At 35.4% G+C, this 26,625-nt stretch overlaps 1 protein-coding gene across 1 annotated transcript; it reads right to left on the bottom strand.

Moving 5' to 3' along the window:
* Positions 1 to 1,846: 1,846 nt before the first annotated feature.
* LOC587164 (sodium/glucose cotransporter 4) lies at positions 1,847 to 25,909 on the bottom strand. The gene is made up of 14 exons (XM_030980262.1): positions 25,325 to 25,909; positions 20,495 to 20,566; positions 17,328 to 17,432; positions 13,727 to 13,786; positions 11,096 to 11,200; positions 10,295 to 10,481; positions 8,388 to 8,599; positions 7,309 to 7,444; positions 6,671 to 6,778; positions 5,981 to 6,131; positions 5,433 to 5,601; positions 4,737 to 4,952; positions 4,071 to 4,197; positions 1,847 to 3,147 (listed from the first exon to the last, which is right to left on the bottom strand). Exons 1-14 carry the CDS (start codon positions 25,409 to 25,411, stop codon positions 2,930 to 2,932), a joined length of 1,953 nt encoding a protein of 650 aa, XP_030836122.1. The 5' UTR covers positions 25,412 to 25,909; the 3' UTR covers positions 1,847 to 2,929.
* Positions 25,910 to 26,625: the final 716 nt, after the last annotated feature.

Raw genomic sequence — 26,625 nt, forward strand, 5'->3', positions numbered from 1 at the left:
ATGTGTAAGGGATGTGAAAGTTGGAAGGGAAATATATGAACCGATATGAAGATGACGGGGTGTGGATATATGAAGAATACAAGTAAGAGAGAGAGATTTGTGTGGGTAAAGCATTCTTATGTTATCAATCAATGGCCAACAGGTCCAAGGAGTGAACACAATTTGAAACAGTAGATTTACACTTGTAGTATCCTGGATCCAACACTATAAAGGTTGACTGTAGTATCTTCAAATTGTTAATCTACCATGCTGATTATGTCACTTTTTAGCCCTTTTAAATTATTCATTTGATATTTGGGTTTTTGGAGTGTGCATTGCACACCAGAAATTCGTTGAATTGGGACAAGAATTTTGAAATAAGACTCTAGGGCTCGCTAGTACACTCGACGCAAAAGGTCTTAGGTTTGACGCGATATTGTCTTATTAAACAGGTTCACAGAAGTAACAAATCTAATTGTAATTCATTCAATTAAGACAAAATAACTCGTCAAAGGCAGACTTTCTACATTCACAGTAACGCTTTATAGCCGTTTCTCAATGCGTTTACAAATCAAACGCATATAAAAAGTTGATGATTCTTGCATATCTTTTATTCAACAATCGATGGATTTCCTTTTAAAATATCACAAAACTACTTCATCACTTCAATTTTGATCGTGTTGACATAATATCACCTTGCGACATATACATTCAACACAGATGTAAGGCTATGGGTAAGAACGTAAACGTCATTCAAAATAGAAGAATCTTAATCGAAATACAGACTCTAGTTTGATATTATATATAAACACATACATCCTATGCATGATACAATTGACACAATTTGACAAATACATTTGACAAAATCGAATGCGGTGCTAAACAAAGCCTGTGCTTACTCTAAAACAAAGCATGTGGATTACAAAACGCTTTCAAGAATATTTACAAGAATATATCAAACTTTGTAAATTTGAACCCTGTTTTCGGTATTCTAAACTCATTTCACCTCAACAAGTAGCCTAGTCATAATGGAAATAATAAGTAATCATGAGAGCTGCCAAAACTAAGAATCGGTGCGAAATCAAAACCTAACTAAGTGGGTATGGCTCGCTGATTACAACGCATTTCAAATCCAGGTAGTCGATTTTATTAACCTTGATTTTAGTTTGCTTATATTTACTTTTGTTTTAAAGTTACCAGGTTCCTTTGGAGAAATAAGAGATAAGAGCGCATTTAAACATAAATGTTCGTAAACAACCGAATGATTGATGTAAAAACAAATATACTGCCAGTGGTGTAGAGTAGGTCCACCCATTGAGGGGAGGGGAGGGGATACTGGAAAGATTGGGGGCGGGGAGGGGGTACTGGAACGATTGGGGGCGGGGGAGGGGGTACTGGAACACATGGGGCGGGGGAGGGGGTACTGGAACAGTTGGGGCGGGGGAGGGGGTACTGGAACAATCGGGGCGGGGGAGGGGGTACTGGAACGATTGAGGCGGAGGGGGGGGGAGGAATGCACCTGTCTGAATCGTAAAACGAAATGTAAATTGCAAAGCTACTGGTGAGGAGAGGGTGCGAGAGTTGGTTCAGACGTCTTCTTTTCCCATCTTTTTCCCCTTCTCCCATTCCCTGTTTTTCATTTTTCACTTTTTCTTTCTTTCATTTTTTCACCACTCGAAAGGGTGCCCCCTGCAGCTACGTCACTGTATACAACTTTGATTCATAATCACAGTGATTGAATAATGAATCGGTGTTTGCTTGACGCGACATTTATCCTTGTAAAATAACAACATTCAAATAAGTGACTATGTAATCGTAAACACTGGAAAACTAATTTGTTAAATTGAGGTAATTAATATTAAGCAAAAAATAAAAGCAGCCTGCTTCAACCTACTTTTGGTATTTTTTACGGAGTGTATAGAGTATAACGTCATCTAATGTCATATATTGATTTAGTCCTAACCTGATAAACATTCTTGTAAAAAATGATTTAAATTAGTTTCAAAACTGAATTCCTAATTTTCATTATTTTTATTCTATAGTTGCTCCTTATTTTATATTCGTCTGTAGTGATAGTTTTTGACGATCATTCTATCGTCACTGTATGTTTTGGTCATTTTGTTTTTCTTTTTCTTTTCTACCTATCTTTCTAAAATGGGGGCCATAACTTGACAAAAAACTACGAAAGATACCACAAGAAACGTAGATTTCATATGAATACGCGTACATTCTGATAAAGAACAAATGTTTAATAATCAACTTGCAAAATTCCTTCTATATTTTCTTGTCTGTCACCAATCATTGCCAATATCTGAATTCATGACACTAACTCACTCCACTTGAGCTCTGTCACGTATTCAAATATTGGCGCATGTTGATCAACTGCACGATATGGAAGGAATTATGTAAAATAATGTTAAGGCTAAGTTACCAAGGCAACGACCGAAATATCCAGTCCCATCGTGCGCGTAAGATAAAAGTATACTATTTGGGAAGGGTTAGGATACAAATCTTATCACTTTCTCTTAGTTTTTATTAAAGAAGGTAGATGTTGCCGCCTTCTTCTCTTTTTTTTTTTTAGATTACTGGACGAACAGAAAAACAGATTCTATATTCAAATACACAAGTTGATATTTCTTTTCTCGTTGCTTATCTTATACATGTATGTAAGCCTACCACTTTTTAAGGACTTTTTATTGTAGCCCGTTATGAATCCCCATAACTTGTCTAATTAACCTGATTAATGAAAGATATTTACTGTTACAGTACCCGATTGCAAGGAAAAAAACGAGAAGGAGAAGAAGAAGGAGAAGAAGAAGAAGAAGAAGAAGAAGAAGAAGAAGAAGAAGAAGTGAAGAAGGAGACAAGGAAGGAAGAGAAGGGAAGGAGGAGGAAGAAGAGGAGGAGAATATACAGACGACTACTATGCGATCCATGACCTGTGAATAAATCAGGCAAAGTAGGCTGTAACGAAGACACCGAATGCCATGCAGACAAACAGCCCGACGTTAACAATACGTGACCAGAATGGATCCTCATCTAGTGACGTCAGCTTTCTGAACTCTTCTGCCTTTTCTTCTTCAGTAAGCTCCGGTGCTGGTGGTGCATTCGTGATACCACAAGCGATGTTCCAAGCTCGACGACTAACTGATGGATTCTCAGCACGTCCTAGGGGATAAACAAGACGAAGAACAAACTAAAATAAAGCATGACTTATAATTTATTATAAGATGATGACGTGGATCCTAGTCAAATGATTGGTTGAAAGCGTACACGTGACCAGGCACTTATTTTGCCTAACGCGTAATTTGGATAATGACCGGTCATTATTCAAATCATGTTATAAAACACAATCTTATAAAAAAAATAATACACATCATTTTGTTCGGGCATTAGTAAAATTACCCACACTTGGTACCTTCGAAACAGTCCAAACACCCTCAGCCATCGCCTCGGGCGTGTTAGACTGTTCCAAATGTACCTTGTGTGGGTAATTCTTACTAATGCCCTCACTGCTGTGTATTATGTGTATTCTATATGATCAAAAAGGTATAAATAAAATAATAAAATAATAATAAATAACGTCTCAGTCACACTAGAGTGGCAATTCCGCCCCCCCCCCCAACCACTGCCGAATAAAACCGCGAAATGTGAAAGCAATGCTTCTCAGTGTCTGGTAGCCGATCCGCTGCACACTATAGTTCACATCGGTTGCAGACCGGTTTCCTACTTATTTTTAAAAGAAATGAAGGTTGGTGGGCAACTACTCGTAGGTCGCCGATTGCTTGCTGACAGGTTGCCGACTGGCCAACGACTGGTTACCAGTAACCACTCTAGTGTGACCAGGGCATGTGAGTTCACCTCCCTGGTGTGACTGTCGATTCGAGTAGTATGCCCTTTTTCCAACATTACCAATATACTCGAATCGCTCAAGAAGACATTGCAGATTTAAAAAAATGACATATAGATAGAGGAATATATTTTGTGGGAATCGTCACCTCTCCTGCTCGTAATCCATGATTCTTTGTACAAATTTTCAAAACATCAACCTAATAAAATTATAGCTATGAACAATATGAAAAGATCCATACCCTTGTAGTTCTCGATCTCTTTCTGCTTCTTAACCTTCTGTCTTTCTTCATCTTTTCGCTTCTCCTCCTCTGACATTGGTTCTCGAGGAACCTTGCTGTGTCTCGACCAGTATGTCAGGCCTATCAACTATACAATCATCAAAGGAAACATTAAAATACAATGGAACTTAATGTATTTTAATCCAGTAGTAATCCTATAAATTAAAGAAAATTTCAAATAAAATGTAACTACATATCACTTTTAAAGATTGATAACCGACAAACATTACGAATATACTACTGTGTTTCTAATCTCCTAAACATAGGTCTAGAAAAAAGGTTCAACCATCTACGAACATGTTGACGGATAACAAAGTTAAGACCGACTATTAGTCCTATGTGATTTTTCCTGTTTTTTAAACTTTAATACTCATTAAAAACCTGTAATTAGCGTTTTCATACTGATTACTCCTCTTAAATTGTTAAAAGTCTAAGATAGCAGCGCCTTGTAACCTTTGGAAAAGGCGCTATATAAATCCAATTATCATTAGTAGTAGTAGTAGTAGTAGTAGTAGTAGTAGTAGTAGTAGTATTGTTCATAGCAACGATGGTGATGTTTGTATTTCGTCCCATTGTGTAAACTTTCACTTTGATTGCTTCTAAATACTTATTTTCAAATCGAATTACCTTAGCTGGCTCTATAGCGGGAGTCATAAGACTGATGACCACTACGGCTAGAACTGTGGCACCGTACAGGAAAATGGCAAAGTGAAGATAATGGAAATTCCTGATCATAAGAGGCCTGGTATCCTTGGAACCACACCCTGGTGCTGAGTACAAGTAGTCCAGGACCATACGGGTTATTCCAACAGCCTCACCGAATATAAGACCATAGAATGCGCCCTGGAAGACAGTAAGCATAATTTTAGTCATTTCTTCACGGACAAATTATAATAAATAAAGGAAATGCGATCTATAGCTACAATATATAATAAAAGAGTAAAGTAGCAAAGGTCCTGACACCAATGATTGAAAGATTTTCTATTCCGATCTTGCTATGAAGGGAAATACAAGGGAACATCGAAAATATAGCAGATGCAATAAGAAGATAAAAAGAGGAACCGGGAAGTAAGAATGTGAATCAGAGGCGGAAGAAAAGGAGGATAAATTTTAGGAGTAGAAAGGGAGGAAAAGGAGATAAAGGCAAAGGAAGATAAAGAGGCAAAGGAAGGGAAGGAGAAATAGGAGGGTGGAGAAATAGAAAGAAGAGAATGAGGAGAACGAAGGAAAAGAGGAGGAGGAGGAGGAGGAGAAAGTGTGTGATTGTCGGAAAGAAGGTAAGAATATTTCTTATTGAAGAGTCTAAATGAGGAATGGACGAACCTGTTCATTGGTGCGACTCCAGAACATACCAGCCGAATAGATAGCAAAGATTGGTGGAGAGAGGTATGACGTCATAGACTGAATATAAACGAAGAGTTCACCTGATCCGAATGCCTCAATGAGTGGGAGCCATAAGACACTCACAGCGGCTAGTACCAGAGTACACAACCTGACAACCAAAGTCAAATCATATCATTATTTCAACAATGCTCAATAATTAATGACTAAATAAGTTTTTTAAATGATCGAATAAATACAATTTGGTATAATCAATATTTCAGAAAACACATTTGGATATTTTAGTCGATTTTCTTGCATTTTTTTATTTTAAAACCTGCATATAGAAAAACAGACAAATTTCAATTGACTTTGTGATTATGATTAAAAGAGTGATTATAATAAAGTGCAGATGCGGTTTATGTCATTTTAATTCTATTATAAATTGCAAAAATATATGTCTACAAAATAAGGGTTTAAGTCTTACTTCTTTTGTATTACTTTTACTTTCAATTATTGCAGAAACATTCTTAGGGAAAAAATTCGCTTACCTTCCGACGGTAAGAAGTTCCAGCTCAGTGGAGTAAGGTCTGATCTTAGTCCAGATATCAATGGTGAACAGAGTACTAAGACTGTTGAATACAGAGGTCAATGAACTCATGAGAGCAGCTAACATGGCCGCCAACATCAGACCTCTCAAACCTGTCAACATTCGAATATACAAAAGAATGTGAAGGAGCGCGGGATGACTTCGCTTGGTAAGGCAATTTATCTTACATACTATTTTTGTATTATTAATAGACAATTCCATAGCTTTATCAAATTTACAAAGGGTTGATTACTTCATAATCTATCGTCCACGGCCAACTAAGAAGAAAAAGAAGTGATTGAGGTTGAAAGAAAATGTGATGAGTTAATAATAATAATAATAATAATAATAATAATAGTCCATTGATTTGAACACTTGATTGCAAATAGGGAGGTTAAGAGGTTGAACCTGGCACGCTAATGTATTTGGCAAAACAGCAATGTACATCTGCCACTCAAGGCCCATAATTATGTGTTGAGTAGCTAAATTCAGGGAAGCGATTCCTAAAAGCGCACAGAGATGTAGTCGGAATGTGCTAGGCGCTCTTTAAAAACTTAGTATTTTTACCAAGGAATTGTCTTTCTATTTGTATCCACTGCTGAATACAGTCATGTACAGTTTGAAACCACATTTTAAGTTATTCATGTGTTACCTATTGGCATCCAGCGAAGCACAAGCAGAGGGTAGGCAATGTTGGAGCATCCGTTTGGATTATCACATATCTCCATGCAAGACTCGGCATCCTGGCAAGCTACTTCATCTATATAGATGGAGTATCCAAACAAGGATATATTATATTCTCATTTCATATCAGTCATTTAAAAACAACAAAAGGGCATTCTCAATTCTATTTCAACTGTTTTTTGTTTTGCATTACTTTAACGTAATTTCATTGTCTATTTACAACCTTTGAGAGAACTTTATTATTATATACTATCATATTGGATGATAATATCTATCACAAAGATGACATTTGGTTATAATAATTAAGCAGAACGAGTCATTGTCTGAGTTTTCCCTACTGCTTAAAAATAAATTGTAAAACATAACAAAATTGTGCATTCATGATTGACCAAATGAAATCATATGATTCCATGGTTTACCGTTAATGTTCAATTATTTTGGCACTACACTAGTCCAAAATATTAATTTGGCATTGTAAGATATCCAATCCAATCCAAAAGATATTTGATATAGCGCCTTTTCCTTGCAGTTACAAAGCGAAAGTAACCAATTTAAATCAAACAAAATTAAATCAATTCAAAACCAATCTCAACTCGATGATCTTACCTGGCCACATTGCTCTGCTGATCATACCGGGAAAGATCATAAGAATCATAGGTAGGACCTTAAGAGACGCAGCCAGAATTGCACCAGCCTTAGTATGTGTCAAGGACCTAGCAGACAATGAACGTTGGACCAAAACCTGATAATAATAAAAAAGGAAAGTGATACAAATAATTAAAAGGTCTTCGCCATTTATAGAAAGCGTTGAAGAAGACATTAAGATAATGGTATCAATATAATTGTAGCAGTTTGATATAGATCAAAGCTTGTAGTTCGTGGCGAAAGAAAATATGATGATAAAAATAAAGAACACCGGTTGTGGCACAAGTGTACTCAATATCATATTAACATGAAAAAATTTGTTGTTGTTGTTGTTGTTGTTATAATTGCTATTCATATTATCGAAAAGAGGTGAAGGTGATATAGTTTTCACTAGTTATTATGAGTAATCATGCTAAGTCAACGAAGTGAGTGGATTTGCATTCCCTCACTTCCTATTTACCCGTGAAAATAATTCGGCAATTTCGTCACCCTTCACATGTGCTGCTTCCAAACTAGAGATGGCGTATTTTCTTACAACTCGTAAGGTCTTTACTGAAAGAGATGAGATGCCTACTTTGTGTGGTATTTGAACACGCCGCTCATACACCACATTGCATACAAGTTTGTATATTTTATTACATCTGACATATATCTTTCAAAAATAAAAACACTAAATAAGAAATGAAGTGTGATGACCTTCTCCCTTATCTCAGCATTTCAACTGCCTTCAGCACCAATCTCTTTACCTTTCTCACTTTTTTAAATCTTTTTCTTTCTTTCTCTCTCTCTCTCTCTCTCTCTCTCACACACACACACACGCACACACACACGCACACGCACACACACACACACACACACACACGCACCACCACACACACACACACACGCACCATGTCTCTGTCTCCCTCTTCTCTCTCCCATCACGACACAAAAACACATATCCTACTCGAACAAATGCGAATACTAGACTAAGTAGCTTTGAACGGGAAGCGGAGATATAATAAGGGATGACATCAGTGCTATTCGTGTCATGATAATACCTGATTGGTGCAGAAGTAGTGGATGGAGAGAAGAAAGATTCCAAAGACGACTCCAGGCCATGGGAGATCACCATCATCAGCAGAACGGAAGATATGCCATGCTTTCTCCTCAGGTATTCCACATGTTGTATTAGGATTCAATTGAGTACTGTTAGGAATGGCTGTCATGTAGGCGAGACGGAGAGCTTCAAACCCTCCGATTCGGATGATGGCTGTAACAATGTTAAAAAATATAATTATACAGTCATATATATATATCAGGATCATACTATGGAACTGAACATTCATTTTATTTATTCATGAAGCTTAAAATTGATCATTGGTTAATTTACAGAAAGGCCGTGTATTTGATAAAGGCTGTGAATGTGGCTCGCTTGTTCATATAATTTCAGACTGTGAACAATTTTGAGTGTTCATCAAGATCCTTGTTTTTTAAACGTGACCTTTATTCGTAGGAATGTAAGTAAGTCGATTTACCTTAAAAAGCTATATACAGGACTATAGAAAATATTAAGTGTAAAGCTAATATTACTGTAAGACGAAAAATAAACATTTAATATAGATTCAAAAGTTTTTTAAATCAGGACATAATGCCACGGTGAACAAATGACATTGAAAGTGTGATTCACATTCGAATACAAATTGATGTAATTTGATTGTTTCCATCCATACAACATATCAATAGCACTGTAGCAAATTATATCAAAACTTTCATAGGACCCATTTATCATATTCATCCTTATCACATTCAACATGTTTAGGGCCCCGTCTCACAAAGAGTTACGATCGATCCAAATTAATCGTAAGTCCTCCAATCAATCGTAAGTTTGCAGTCTCCTATCTCTTATGTACATAGTTACGATTGATATTAATCGCAATGAAGTTACGATTGATATCAAACTCTTTGTAAGACGGGGCCCAGAATTGATACAGATTTACGACCCTCATAGCATTGTAAGATGCAAAATATTTGCTGATCTCGAAATGTTTTGCTTGCAGAGATATATAAGGTTCAATTTGACCTAAAGAAAAATCTGAACTAACTTTTGAAAAGGAGTGACTACGTGAGACAAGACTGAAAATTAAACATTGAAGAACAGAAGGAGTTGAAGATGGTATAATTTGCCGAATACAGAGAGCGGTTGTAAACGATTTCATGTTGACAGAAGAAACGCCCCTAAGACCCCGAGGAGGTAACTTTGTACTTACAAAAAATGAACCTTGTTCGATAATATAAAAAAACACCTAGTACTCTTGTATTCCATTGTGATTCTCTCTCTCTCTCTCTCTCTCTCTCTCTCTCTCTCTCTCTTTCTTTCTCTCTCCCTCCTCTCTCTCTCTCTCTCTCTCTCTCTCTCTCTCTCCCTGTCCTCTATTTCTCTTTCTCTTTCTATCTCTGTCTCTCTAACATTCTCTGCTATGTTATGCCCCACTTCAAACAATCTAGAGAGATTTATCGTTGTAAAAATTATTTGTGTTTCCACCTGAACACTCATGTGCTCACGTGGGCCTTTATTTGCTTTCCTTCGAAAGGGATTTTTGTTTTCCGTCGTTGTTCAACAATAACAGGTATAATTTTTGAAACAATGAAAAGGAATCTAAAGTCAGTAGTAACATTTCACCGGTCTGTTGGAGGGATTCACGTATATTATTTTGTGCATTTTGTGTGTTTCTTTGAGCAGATCTTATCTCCTGTCTCGCAGCAATTAATAATTCATGACATCAATTATAAAACAATGGATATTGTAAATCTAGAAGAGGTATTCAGTATTTCTTTAGACATACAGTTATAAACATGATAGAAGGCGGTCTACCAACTTTTACAAATCTATATCAATCGGATGAAGTATAAAGAAATACAATCTTCATGAGAAGTAATCGAGATGAAAAAAGAATTGCATACCCACCTATTACAAACAAGATCAATCCACCAGTCACCATGATGATTGATTGCAATGCATCAGTATAGATAACAGCAGTCAAGCCTCCAGCCACAGTATATACACCAGTCATGACGAGAATCAATACAACTGATAGATACAGATTCCAGCCCAATGTCTGCTGGATGATGACTGTACCAGCGTACATCTCAGCCTTAATATTGAGAAGAAATCAAATGAATACAATATATTTTTACTTTCTTTTCGACCATGTTCCGATCAAATTACATTTCTATCCAATGAATTAATCTTCGTAATCAGTAAACCTTCCAAATGTTTTATTACATCCTTAGCTAAATCTTAATAATACCATTTCTATTTGGAGTTTAATTCAATCACTTTGCTGCGGTATGATATATTAATATAAACGAAATATATATAATATATGACGTACAATTATACAAGAATTCACTGCCTAATGATTTTCTTTGGTCTTTTGTCTTTTCGTTATCCTTTTTGCTCACAAATTTTGACTTCTTTGATATCATACAGACATGACGAAGTAGAGTTGCTCCAGTATACAGTTTTCTGTCTATATTTCAAATATAAACATAGTCAATTAGTATATTCTCCATCATCGTACCATTACTGTCTTATAATCATGAGAGCCATTCAACAGGGGCTATTGCGTAATTTGGTTTACTGGATGCCTGTAGATTATGGAAATAAATATAATCAAATTGATTTGATGTATGCTTTCAAATTTAATTTCATAATCCTTGAATGATATTTGATTTTTGTTTTCTTCGTTATAATAGTTTTTCTTACTGAAAGGTTTGTGAGTACGATGAATATGATGGAGACAACCGCGAGACCTAGACGTAACCTTTGACCTCCAAACCGGATCTGAAGATACTCGGGAACGGTGGTTACCTAAAAACAGTAAGCGGGAGAAAAAAATAGGCAAACCGTCAAAAAACGGGGAAAAAAGTAAGGAACAGAAAAACATATAGGAAAAACAAATACAGTTTAAAACAGTCAGAGAAAGAAAGAGAACGAGAGATGGGGTGTATTTTCTTATACGAATGCTTTGGTTTGTATACTACCATGTATTTTAAATGTCATACGTCTGTTAGTGTGTAATGTATTATCTATACCCTCTTTGTATCAAAAGGATCTATGGTTTAATATTATACTCTTTCATATCTTGAACATAAATATGAGCAAAAGATTTACAACTTACAAGCTCAAGAATAGTTCTTTTAAGGATCATATAAACATATTGCAGCTTTTACCTACTCCTCCTTATGCTAGGGTCTAGTGGCGACACAAATCTTGATTAAACACGTTAAAGATGTTGACCATGCATGGCCATTGTTATTCTGAAGAAGATTGATCGAAAGATATGTAAACAAGCAAGGAAACGCTCTCAATATTTGGTGAATATTTTCAGGATTGTTACCTTTCCCTTTCAAGTATTACTTTCGCACAGGTACAAGTGCCCGCGTGTATATTCAGTACCTTTCACCCACATTCACAAAATGAAAAAATACGTATAATTGTTTCGTTTTTCTCTTTTCTTTCTTTCTTTTTTTTTTGCTTGATTTTATTGTTAGCTATGGCGCAGGGTTATGTGTCCTTATTTGTTGTAGACAACGATAACAAAACCTTTGAACGGGAGAGCAAGTGTGAGGGTGGCCGATTCATGCTAATGTTGCATATATTTCCTAGGATCAAATAAGTTCTCTAGATAAACCGATTTATTGTAATCGCTAACGTGCGGGTCTGCCCATTAAATCTATGTAACGAGCAAACTGACAAAGACAACAAAAACAGATAATCGAATTCCTCGGGACAGAACATTGTTTTTGCTTTATTCATTTGTTATAATAACAATGAAAATGATAATGATAATACTAATAATAATAACAATAAATAAATAATGATAATAATAATGATAACAGTAATAATAACAATAATGTGATTTATAATGAAAATATTAATAAAATCATTAAATTTGTATTGCGCACACAATAACGAATTTTCTACGCGTATTACATTATAATCGTGGATAACTTAAATATCCTTTAGAAAAATATAACACTACTGCAAGAAATGATAGGTCTTAAGGGCTTTATTAAAAGTATCGAGAGAATATATATTTATAACATGGTTAGGGATTGAGAATTCCACATTGAAGGAGCTGATGCTACAAATACATATACGAACACACTCAAAGGCATTTCCATTCTATTCACGTAGTTCAGTAGATTGTTTCCATTTTTAGTAAATCTGCATGCATTAAATGATAGGATTTATTTTGTTTGCTGTCACGTTCAATGATTGTGGAAAGCACGTGTGCCTTCCTACAACGATAACAGCTCATAAAGAGGAGAAGAGGCTTGTTAAAGAGCCATAAATTCTCAAGATTCAGTTGGTGTGTAATGATTGCTTTGCGTGTGAGGACTTCTCCATAGATCTACCCAGCCATGAGCCTACCACAGATCATTGACCTAGTAGGTCCATGTCCAGATTGACATGTCCAGCTGGTGGAAATGTCTCAAACATGTGCCCTAGATAATATGCACGGCGGTCATGATCATCTGATGTCACCTCACCGAAGACCACGAACTAGACGCCTTCCGATATACACCCCGGAGTAGCCCTATACCATATTTATGGATGCAAAAATACCGGTCATTCCTCTCGCAGCAAACCCACATACCGCACAACATGACGCTAACAACGCACAAACACACACGCGCACACGCGCACACGCACATACACACACACACACCCACACACACATGCCACGCGCACTCCCTCGTAGTGCATCATAAAATAATATGTTGCCGCGATATCGTCTGGTTTAGTATTTTTGTTTAGTTATGCAATTCCAAAGTACATTTAATAGATTTGGTTTGTTTGCAGTATACGGTGTGAATCATTTTGGGAAGATACAGTATTGGTTTATAATATTTTCAACAATATATAGTGTTACGTTTTAGGAGGCTAATCAAATATTTTATTTAATGGAATTTGTATCAATTTTCGAACCATCCTTCCTGTGACTAATTATATGTATATGAACAAATTGCTGAATCACATCTATTCAAGCAATAAAAGGGACAAGAGTAAGCAGAAACTACATGCTCTTATGAATCTGAGTGTAGATGGACTTTGAAATTGAAACAATAAAAATACGGAATGTTGATAGAAATCAAATGTACATGTCACACGCATGATACCGTTTCAAGATTACGATTCCTTCTACAATTATAGCTTTATCTTTTGCATATACTCAAAGGAAATTACTTTTAACAATTCTTGCTTCTATTTCGATCTTTTTTAAATACATTACTTCAATGATGAATTATCTAAACATAAGAGTTAATGCACAAATCAATTTCATACATACAAAGCAAAAATGATGATATTCTGTTGAGCGGAGCTACTTACCCCTGATGAAATGTAAATCGGAGTGAAGATAAAACCCAGGATGATAAGAGAAAACAAGCCCTGTAAAAATCATTCAAAAGAAGACTTATGAGATCATAGCTGAATTTGAATGATGTTTTTGTTTTTTATTAACTCATTTAATTAATATACATAAATGATAATTGACGAAGGATAATGCAGGCATTTGTTTCAGCGATCATAGTAATCCTCGACTGTATCGACCTATTTATTGCATTTTATTCAATTTCGTTTCGTTCCTTCTCTTCCACTTCTCTTTCTCCTGATCTCTCTTTTTTCAATTCAACTCAATTTATTTTAATGTATTTTTTTAACGCTTATGTACGTTTAACATGGGTATTTGTTTCACTTACATGTAAAATAAAGGCTCAGACAAAAATTACAAAAAACAGAAATATAATACAAACACGTATACATTTTGGTGATGACACATAATAGTCATACATAATATTTATTCTTGTTTGGTTAAGATTTATTTTGTTTCCTTAAGATAAATGATTTAAACTGTCTTCATGAATATTTATAAATCCAATTTTTTACCACTATACACACAAAAATTAAGGTCATGAACTATATTAAAGTATATTGGAATAAATCGGATAAATTGAAAATAGAAATACTGAATTACAAGTATGGACGAATTCAAATTCAAACTTTATTGATTTCAATCCAAACAGATAGGATCATTCTCAATTTTTGTGCATTGGATAACAAATTTCAAAGTTATAGTGTAACATAGATAATTGAGCGTAAGAGTAAAGATAACAATAACCAGGAGTGACACATATTAACATACTACTGCATTTCTCACCTGAAATATAATACAGGGATGAGAATAAATTATATTACTTGTAATACTATATACAATTTTTCCCCCTTTTCTTTTCAATGGTTGCCGAGTACCAAAATTTTCACCAATCATTTCTTATATTATATTCATTTTACTCTTATTTCTTTTTTTTGACAAAATTAAGTTAGATGTATTATTTTTGTGTTTACCTTACGGTTACCATGGAAATAGTTCCTTTATTCGATTCCTGATTATCATTTATATGTTCTTTCTTTTTATTCCCCATCAATATCTTCCCAGCATGTCCAGTGACGTCATGAGAAAATGATAAACGAGAGATGAAATTCTTTATGGTGAAGGGGTAGGGCTCAACTCGGTTTTTTGCACACCTCCGTATTCCCCAAAGTATTTCACTCTTTCCTATCTATATCAAAAATAATGTGACGTCATTCTTATGCATTTATAATGTTCTCGCCCTTCTTGGTTCTTGGTTATTTAGCGTAAATGAGTAACGCAAGTCCACGATTGTTTACAAACGTGCCCGTTTTTTGTAAAAAGGATCCTGAGGCAAACTTAAGGGCGAACTTGATCGTCATTGTATTAAAACCTTAACTTTACCTGTAGATCGTGTAGGCCTATACTCTCAAATATCAAAGGGGAAATTCGATGCCAAACAAGCGAGCTCTCTTTTTATCCCTTCCTTGTAAAACGATGATGCATTTCAACTGTCCATTGTGACGCAGTCCATTACGAACGAAATCAACGCTAATCTGATTTAGGGTTCTGAGTTTATACTTAGCATACTCAATGATACACCAAAAGAGCTTTATTCTGTCTTAAAATAGCAACATTGCCAATGGACATCGTTTCTAGGTGACGAGAGTGGGGAAGACGAGGTGTTATCGCTGATATTTTATTCCTACGTGAATAGCTTATAGTCTCTTTCAAATTAGGCCTATAGTAATACACCACTGGGACGTCGTTTTTATGCGCACAGGGAAGGACAAGAGAGGAGATTATAGCCTTATTCCTATAGGGGGTATCTCACTGAGCGGCGAATGCTTTAATACGAACGTTGCAAATTTGGATTCTTGGATTCGCTAACTTTTCTGACGAATGTTGGCGAAAATCAGGGTTCGCCCCTGCGACATTTAGCGACATTTACTGATGTTTAGCGACAATTAGTAACATTTGAGCGACAGTTTTTGCGAAGATTAGCAACTATTTGCAAATCTTTTGCCACTATTTGTGAATGTTTGGGAACTTTTGCTAATTCGTGATACTCAATGGGTCGATATTATATAGGAACCATATGGTAACGCTGTCGCTAGCATTGGCGAATCAAAAAGAATTTCAGCGATACCGTCTTACAACCGTTTGCAAAGGCTTACTAATGATTTGCAAACGCTTACGACTGATTTACAAACGCTTGCAACTGTTCGCGAAAAAAATACATTCGCAAATAGATTTCTAAAGGGCCTATCTCACTGAGCAGCGAATGCTTGCGAACGTTGCGACTTTGGATTCGTCAACTTTTCTGACGAATGTTGGCGAAAATCAGCGACATTAAGTGACGTTTAGCGACAATTAGCAACATTTGAGCGAATGTCTCCGAAAGTGTTTGCAAAAGGCAGTTGGCGACTATTAGCGACTGTAAACAAATGTTAGCGACAACTTTTGCGAAGATTAGCAACTATTTGCCAATCCTTTGCCACTATTTGTGAACATTTGAGACCTTTTGCTAACTGCTGGTACTCAATGGGTCGATTTTATAAAGGAACCATATGGTAACGTGGTCGCTAGCTTTGGCGAAACACAGAGAACTGACGAAAACAAAGAGCAAAACCGTTTAACAACCGTTTGCAAAGGCTTACGACTGTTTTGCAAACGCTAACGACTGTTTTGCAAACGCCTGCAACTGTTTGCGGAAAAATAAATTCGCAAAGAAATTTTGAACATGTTCAAAATTTCTTTGCGACATGAAAAACTGTTTACAACAAAGAAAACTGTTTGCGATCTTTCTTGCAACCTTTTACAACATTTTACAAACTCTGGCGAAACCCCAAATTCGCTACGTTCGCAAGCATTCGCCGCTCAGTGAGATAGGCCCAAGGGTTCAAAATTTCTTTGCGGCAAGAAAAGTTGTTTTCGACGTGAAAACTGTTTTGCGAACTTTCTTGCAACCTTAAACAAAGCTTTTGCGACCTTTTACATACCCGGGCGAAACCCCAAATTCGCTACGTTCGCAAGCATTCGCCGCTCAGTGAGATACCCCTTAAGTGAACCCATCAAAGATATTATTACACTGCACTTGTGGCTATTCCATCATGCATCCATGACCCCCCAGATAAAGTAGGTTGCGGATACCTTCTCTGTTTACCAACTTGCATGAAATAATTGCGTGCTTTAATGAACAGATTATAGAAGGCTTTATATAGCTTTATAGATGATGGTTATTATCCTGTATGAAATCATGTGTACGAGGTGAATGAACTGACCAAGTTTCCTCACTTTGGCCAGATAAGTGTAGAACTACGTCGCGAGTCACTCAATATCATACATATCACCCCCCCCCCCCCGGACGGTGGAACATCTGTTCAAAACTAGAAGGTATTTTTGATACCCCTTTCTATACTTTTATTGTTATTTTGAATCAATAATTGATCAATAATTGATGTACATCATTAAGAATGATAATCGTGTGTATATTTTTTGATTCAAGTCCATTTAACCGATTACAATAAATGCATTACAGAACATCTGATCAAACAAACTGAAGTTGATTCTACTTACATGGAATTCGTATGAGACGACGGCATATCCTGATACAGCAGCGGTCCCACCAAGACCAATGAATGACCCACTACCAATGTTACTCACATACAAAGAAAGACCAACCTACAACAAGAAACATAGAGAATAACATATTCGGGAATTAAAACACTTCAGTTTCTATACGCATTCAATACACATCATATCATATACCTTTTAACAAAACGGTATAGCAGACTATACACTACCATGAATATATTACTTTTAATTCATTTTATTCAATTTATTCTCAACATGCCATTACAAATTTGATCAGACTAAATGATGTATTACAATTGATTTAAGATAATGAAAGAAGTCTATATAAAGACCACAAAAAACTACTTTTGTATAATAATTGAAAAGAGGGATATAATGGAGAAAGGATGGGGATGTAAAAAAGCATTGTATACATGTGTAGTTTATTTATTTATTTTTTTTAAAAACGTTTTAGCCCTCCATAGGCTATTTTATTGAGTCAAACAAACATTTTTACAATTCAATGAAATTAAGTCTTTCCTGAACTCAAACAAAACAGAATACTTTCACATTTCTCTCCTTGTTGTTCATACAAACAAATGTTGAAGTGCCTGCCATTTAGTAAAAAATTTGTTATGCATACCAGATATAGAATGGATATATCTCTCGTCTTCATAATATTGAATGATTTTTCTTCTTCAAAGAACTAAAATTTGGAATTTTGTTATTAAGCTTTTGAACAAATAGTTCATGCTTAATCAAAGTCACCATGCAATTTAAAGCATCGATTCTTTTGTCTTCAAAACCAAAAAGTACATTTTCTAAATTAAACTCTATCTGTGATCGAGAACCTTCATTTATCCATTTCACCGTTTCCTTCCAGATTGATTTACTGATTTCACAATTGTAAAAGAAATGTACAATATCTTCCAACTCTTTTTTTACAAAACGAACATTTATCGTTACTCACTATTTTCATCTTATACAGTTGCTTGTTCAAATACAGAATCCTATTTACTATCTTAAACTGAAAATATCTTAGACCAATATCTGGAGTAAAACGAAATATCATTCTATGATATTTCTGCATTCTTATACATTCAGGGGTATAATCTAAATGTCGTTCCCATTTCATACATATTGAGTTAACACAATTTGTTTTTCCAAGAAAAGTTTTGTAAATATATTGTTTATTTTATGATTATGAGGATCAGTTTTAAAAAAAATCAAACTATAGTTGAGGCTGGACAGATGAATTACCTTGAGTAATATAAGCAGGGATATCCCTGATATAAGGTACTTCTACAACTCTCTAATGTAGATTGTACATAGAAAGTAACATACTGCTATGGGGTCTCAACTGAATTAGGTGTACGAAGATAGTTGACATTTAAGTTTTACATTGCCGTACTTAGGATGTCTTAGTCAGGTAAGTGCAACTCAAAGCTACTTTATTTCTATAATAAGCAGTGGCGGATCTAGAGGGGGGGTTGGGGGGGTTGCAACCCCCCCCAAAAAAAAAAAATCCGGGGACCATTTTTTAAAATCTTATCTTTTTTTTTAAACTTGTAATTTTATTTTATTCTATTTCTATGTATTTATTTCATTTATTATTATTATTATTATTATTATTATTATTATTATTATTATTATTATTATTAATATTATTATTATTATTATTATTTCTTTTTGGGGGAGGGGGGGGGGGGGTTGGGCGAACAAATGTCACAGAGTCCCTTGCCCCCCCCCCCCCCCCCCATCAGCATTTTTGAGGACACGGGCCACCGCCGAAGTGACAAGCTAGGCCAGCGTTGCCGATTCTCAAAAAAAAAAGGAAAAAAAAGGAAAAAAAAAAGAAAAAAGAAAGAAAAAAGAACGCACGCTGGAGAGAAACCCTTTCAAGTGCAAATATTGTGAGAAGATATTCAACTCATCTGGTAACTTAACCAAACACATGATAACTCTGGATATAACTGTGTATTTAACTGTTACTTGATTTAAAAAGACGTTATCATGCACTGCTTTTTATGGTCTCCATTGTGTTAATAGATGCCAGGAAAACATCACTTACGGGGTTCAAATAAACACCCCAAAAAAATCGGCTCGCCGCTTCGCGGCTCGTGGACGATACTCCGCATCGTCATTATGGTCAACCCCCCCCCTGAGCAAAAAGCTAGATCCGCCCCTGATAAGATGGTGGGCGAAGGATTGTCTAATTTCACAATATTGGGTAGATGAAGAAGATGTTGACCTTTATGTATATGCATTTAAATTAGCCGTTGTATAAAAAATATCATGAAAACCTTCAAACGGTCTTACTTTTCAATCTCCTCTATCGTCAAAACTAATCACTGCGATTGAAATATTCCGATATGCATGTAGTATTAAACGAAACAGATATAATTACTCATTTCCTCATTTAAATTGATTCAGTAAAAAGTTATGTTTAATAATGTATCAGGCGGTGTCTTTACGTAGATTTAAATCACATTCTCTGTCCATTTGGTGAGATGTATAATCGGTATTATAATGTATTAAAAAGAAACAATCAAGACATAAGACAGCATAATATAAACACGCAACGGTATTTCATTCCTACATATAGGAAAAACATACTTACTGTCCAAACAGGGTCAGGTAGTGTTATGTGCAAATGAAATGTGTGACATGAGACAATGTTATAGACAAGGAACTGTATCTAATCCCACATTATCAAAAACATATTTACTATCCATAAAAATTAATGAAAAGAGGCAGTCATTATTTTAGCACCGTATTCACAGTGACTAGTTTAACGACGCAGCTGTATAATGCCACCTATAATGGGAGTCACTGGCATTTTGTAATTAAAAATAGTACCTGCTTTTTATCGCCGTTGGTGTCCTTGTGATACCCGTTGTTTATTGTTTTATTTTTGCATATGATTTTGTTTTGTTATCTTTCGTTACTGGTTTTTGTTTACACTATAATTTGTATATTTTTATTCAGGTTATGAACTTCGAAAAACAGCTGTTTAGACTGAGCGAGCTACAGTGTTTAAATAAATGAAATGAAATGTAATGAAAAAAGTGCTTCTCAAACAAGCTTGCTAATTTGCCAGGTGCGTTCCACAAATTTTTTTAAATACTGTAATTAAAAGAAAAAAGGTTTGAGATGACGTAATAACTTACCAACCACCATGCCATGTCTCGACCTGCAAGGAAGTACCCGCTGGTCGTACTGCGATTCGACTTCCATGCCGACTACAGATAAAAGAAAACGTAGACAAAGTCATCATCGGTGATGATAGGATATAACATTAGTATGATATACAGATATTCTTTTAATAATATATACAATTTATTGTCTATAATCCATTGTCTTTCGTAATTCAATGCATTCTTAAAAGCGTAAATAAGGTGTTAACTCTTCTTATTTCATACATGTATTTCCCTGTATCACCGTGTAGTAGAATTCTGTTCAAGATGACACGTGGTTCAGGATGGATATTGGGCGTCATTAAAATGTGTTAAGAATTCAGTGATGCGATATGTGCTCAATTGACAATTGCTTCTGTTTTTGTTTGTTTGTTTATTTATTTTTAATTTTTAAAGAGATTAACTCGCGGGGAAAGACAGTACGGAGAAGACGTTAATACTCAACACATTGACCTGGAAATAAAATAATATACCTTTATACAATCTGAAAAATATATAATCATTATTTATTTTATTTCTACATTATTCTATTCTAAAATGTCGGAAGAAAAACGATATAAAAACAATGACTTTCCTTACTGTTGCCTCACATTAGGGCGTTTGCCAAACGATTTAGATCATCGTGTTATGTACCGTATTTTTAAAATTTGACTTTTAAATGATAATCTTTATTCGATGTTTCCTGTCATGCGAATCTTTAAGATTCTTGCTATTCATAACATTGACATTATTTCGTTTTAATCATTTGAATAATTTTGACACTATACTGCGATATTGCCTATGTAATTATTGCAAACCAATAGAATAAGATGTTATTTGTCCCACAGGACACACTTGACATGTGTTCCATAGGGATAATCCTAAAGTCCCGAGCCGTGGTGAACTTCGGACAAACTTAAACTTAAATAAGAACTCGTTCAAACAACCCATTTTATCCGAGTTCATGGGAAAGAAAGGTGAATATTTGAGGTGAGGCGCCACCGCGATGTAGAGAGTAAATAGATAAGACACAATCAACTATTTATATAGATGTCGAAATAGGTGACGGCGTAATACCGGTCGCGCTCGATCTCTCCGCCTATCTTTCCCTAGCCCACTCTCCTCTCTCTGATTGTATTTATATGGTTAATGCCATGATCGCACAGACTTTCAAGAAATCAACTTAAAGGCAATTTCAATACGTTATTATCCGATATATTATCTAATATGTCATTGTCATGTTTGCATGTTTCAATAGGTACAAGGCTATTGAAATGACTTTTGGTAAAATTGTTTAAAAGTATTTGCGATTTTCTTCAATTAGGTCAGGTCCAAGGCTTTATATTTCTTACTTTACATTAACTTCTATAGCTGTAGAGATCACTATAAACTATTCTGCGATCATGGTTATGATGACGAAATTGATTAAAAATGGGTAAGAGGACCCTTTTTTCAAAAGGGGGGGGGGGGGTTCACAAAAACATACACAAAACATACACATAAAAAAACTCAAGTGGGGGGTTTAACCCCAAACCCCCCCCCCCCCCCTTCGTACGTGCCTGTCAACAGTCCTTTTCAGGACTACACACCCTCAAGAGAAAGATTACCGAGAGTCCTTTTCAGGACTCCTCAATCCTCCCTCTCTCTCTCTCTCTCTCATGGTGCATCCGCAAGCCTACTGTATAGATACATGTCTTATTTAGAAAAAATATGACCTTGTGCTTTTGGTCAAGGAATGAAATTTCAAATATTTTGCATTGAGCCCCTAATTATGCCATGCAGGCATATCTCGTTATGCAGGCTTAAACAGTAATCATAAGTTAAAGGGCCACTCTAACCCAACTAACATAGCCCTTCAAAACATGAATACACCTCTACTTATTAATATTTCAGCCTCTGATTTTTCAGAAAATCTCTAAATTGACAAAAATGATAATAACCATCCATTTTTCACAGATCTCACGCTTGCTTGGCTAGGCCCTTCTAAAAAGGTTAATACGGTCACGTGGCTTGATGATACATTTGACGTCATTTCGGACATGTCCGATTTGTCCTACAACTAAGGATCTCTCAATACTTAGGAATGACGGATTTGCCAACACGTACTGGGATTATCAAGTGCATATTTTTTTTTTGATAAATGTCTTTTTTTCTTCAATATCATAGTTTGTTTATTAAAGACATTTAACTGCCTAAATCACCCTCCTTTTCACCGGAGAAGCTCCTGCAGTGACGTCATATGCTATTGCGCAATACAGCTCCGAAACTAGGCTTTTTTCTGAGCGTTCTGAGTTGGCATTTTTAAAGCTAGATTCCAGAATTATTGACGATTTCTAAGAAAAATCATTGTCATGCTCGGAATCTCCGTCAAAAATTGTTCTACAGGTCTTTTAACATATTTTTTTAGCCCGTTTTGGTTAGAGTTGCCCTTTAAACTCTCTCCTTCCCGTCCAAAGGGAAACATGATACACCATCAGGAAAGATAAGGCGTTGTACCTACCTAATGCAAAACTCACAGGTATAAGAATAGTTTTCTAAAGTGTTGGGAGCCCCAAATTCGCCAAAAATTTGATGGCAGAATTTCACTTAAATTGTCTTAAGTGACATCCTCTTTCACATTATGACACACTTTAAGTGAAATTTTGCAATCAAATTTGTGGGGCTCCCAACACTTAAGGGGGTCTTTAACTTGCAATAGTACTGTTTAAAGGGAAATCCAACCTTGATAGCAAACTGCTCTTGAGAAAAACAGAAAACCTGAGAAATAGATCAATGAACGATTGAATGAGATCGGACAAATATGGGAAAGTCATAAATCTTTGAAAGTTGTAATCACTTTAGGTATGGGCTTTTTAAGTTGGCTGAATCGGTAATGTATATGTGATGTAGAGGAGGACAACTTCCTCATTATTTTATTACAACACACAAAATGATTAAAATTCCAATTTTTTAAAGGCACTATAAAGAGAAAAATAAATAAGATGATATTTTTGTAAGCCACAACGGGAGAGTGATCAGCGCTATGTCACAATCCTCTGACGTAACTGTCAATTTGAGTTTCTCATATAGACTTAGTGATCTCATATTTCAAATCATCATAACTCTCTTTGTATTGGTCCGATCAAATGGACTTGTTTAAAGAGTTGGTTTGCCCGAAGTGAAAGAGTGGTCTCATTTCATTTTGTGATTCAAATTGTACAATGTATTATAACGAGAAAGTCAAGTATTATACTCTTCTGGATACTCACCGGATGTTGGAATAAGTCCTAACTTTTGCACTTCCCTTGAGAGCTAATACTTGTTTGCCAGATCCGAAATCATACTTAAGGCTCAGTTTGTTACTTTCTTAATTTGATTTCAATACGCTTTATGATTATGACATATCGTCTGTTGAGAGCCGGAAGGCCGGGAGGGTGTCGGGTCATGAGTTGACGCCCTTCTGTCGCTGACCAGATGACACGTGGTACCATTCAATTCGGAACGACGTTTCTGACCTGTTTTCTTGATTTTTTTTTAAATAAATTTATTTTACTTTTGATATCAATTTTCATTATAATCTGCTTAATATAGGTTATAGACGTACCTATCTAACCTTCTTCTGATGTTAAACACCATCATACGAAGCAATATACTCATAAGCTTACAACAATTTATTTGATGATCTGTAATAATATGATTGTATTTATAGCGATCTCATAGTTATTCATTAATTTATGTATTTATGTATCACACCCTGTAGAATCATTGTGTGAATTATATTTTACCGTTGCTATATACCTCTTTGTATTTTTGTATATTTATTTAAAATCAACCTTTTGTTTGCAATTGAGGAAAAATAAATAGATTTACCTCCTCTTATTATCAGTGTTACTTATTTTTTCTTTTCCTTCTTTAATTGTCCTTTTTTGTTGGCCTTATTCTTCTGTATAAATAATTGTGTATCCTTCATTGTTCAAGATCAACACACTTTTAAAAAAGGGGTGATGTTCACTCCGGGTAACTCCACGGTCAGACTTAGTCTTCTATCCCTATCAGATGAAGATAACAACTTATATGGAGGGGTAATATAATCCGACTATAAAGCAGCCATTCATGTAATGCAAAATTTTATTCAAGCAATGAAGTGTCAAAATTAGAGTTACTTAAGAAACACGCAACGACGGCATGCAATATCACGTGAATCATAATAACACATAATAACACACGTGACATCAGATATGGAATATAAGAATTAATAATGCAATGTTTAGTGGAAGGACTTTATAAAAGCATATTATTGTTTTTCCAGTATTAGATCTACTTCACGAAATGCGCAATAAATGAAATACAAGTCAGAACATTATACTCCTTTTTTTACCAGCATTCAAAATGCCCCCCTCTCCCTCTAGCTCTCTTATCATATGTGTTATAATCGAGGTGGAGAAAGATCGCCAGCGGGCAATGGTCATTTAATCCACATGACCTATTTCTTACCTAGGTCGCCTGGTTAGGTGCACTAGTCTTTGACATTACTCCTTTCATTCAACTTTAATGTACATACATCGCATATTGATTGTTGATGAATTGAAAGAGTAAAATTTACAAGATTGTAGATAGTTATAAAAACTAAAGATAACAAATTAAAGATGTTGTTGATTTATTTGAGAAACAGCATCAGCTCTCTGTGTCATATAATATTCAGATCTATATTCCATTTCTTGAATAACCCTCCATTTTTGGAACATTACCACTCTGCATTAAATTCAAATCACATCATACATACATTGTCATAATATGTTTTATATCAGGGCTTCATTACTATCAATATCCACAAACTTTACTTACCCAGATACCTAGAGCGAGCACGACTAGGAAATGGACGACGATCACGGCATAATCCACAGGATGTAGAGCATTCTCTACAAGAACCATTTTCAGCTAAAGATGGGGTTGACCTCCTTGAAGATTCAATCAATCCGTATTTCCCTCTGCAGTATATGGACGATGGCAAAGACGGGAACGAATTGTTTCAACAAAAACGCGTTATACAATTTAATTCCAAAAAAAGAATCAAAATGAAAAGGAATGAATTTTCTTCATAATAACAAATAAAACATCTAGTGACTGTAAGGGGTGTATTTCGAGCTCCGTGTTTCACTTGGCGACTACTATAAAGAACTTACGTCGAGCTCAATTACAAATAGCCAACAGACGTAGCCACAACTATTATGACGGACACGCCTACTTCACTCCTCTGCTCGACTCTAAGCTTCTCCGTTGACGACGAAACTTTGTCTAAACGAATGATCGAACCCCCTGGTCGTAGCGTGCACTAGTTTTGAGTATCAATAGGCCAGCTTGGTAAAAATGAATATGAATGCATCACCGTTGATTGATGTAGATCACTGTTTACATGTAGGCAGAGTAGGAAAGGAAGTTTTTGAGATAGTACAAAATCATGTCTTCTGCTTCTTAATTCTATTTACTTTTTTTTTACCGCAGATAGTTTACTGTTTGTCCTACAGGTGTACACAAACATTTTGAAGTCCATGAATAAAATTAACCGAGGTTTCTCAGCTGCGTTTATGATCCCAGGGGTTATAAAGATAGTAACATTGGTTTAAGGTACAGATCTAATACCAAGCGTAGCATTACCAATGTCTTTACAATCATGCCTCAAGAAAATCAAATTTCAGATTCATCCGAGAAAACTGTGACGTCATGAACGGGTGTAACTTAGAAAAGGGACAAGGATATAATTTGTTTTCTTCTGATATCTTCCAGAATGAATGAACATCTCCTTAGATGAAACATTTCTTTTTTTTATTATTATCTGATGCATCTGCTGTAGAGAAAGGTTTTAGTTGTCAAATTGAATATAACCGTTATTTATTAAAGGTAACTTAATCCTAGATAGCATTTCCCCTGCCCCACCACCTTATCCCTTTATTGAGTGAGCTACCATCATCTACTATCCCTACATCCTCAGAATTCTTGAAGAATAGACAAAGAGTGACTTTAAAGATAATGAAATACGTGAGATAGATAGATGATCGTACTAATATTGTAGAGGTGTTTGAAAATATGCACGTTTGTGTATCAAGCTATGGCTTTTTAAAAACAATCAAAGCTTACCGAAATTGTCT

The sequence above is a fragment of the Strongylocentrotus purpuratus genome, unplaced genomic scaffold (assembly GCF_000002235.5).
Source record: "Strongylocentrotus purpuratus isolate Spur 01 unplaced genomic scaffold, Spur_5.0 spur5_scaffold_11, whole genome shotgun sequence".
In the NCBI taxonomy this organism is placed as follows: Eukaryota; Metazoa; Echinodermata; class Echinoidea; order Camarodonta; family Strongylocentrotidae; genus Strongylocentrotus; species Strongylocentrotus purpuratus.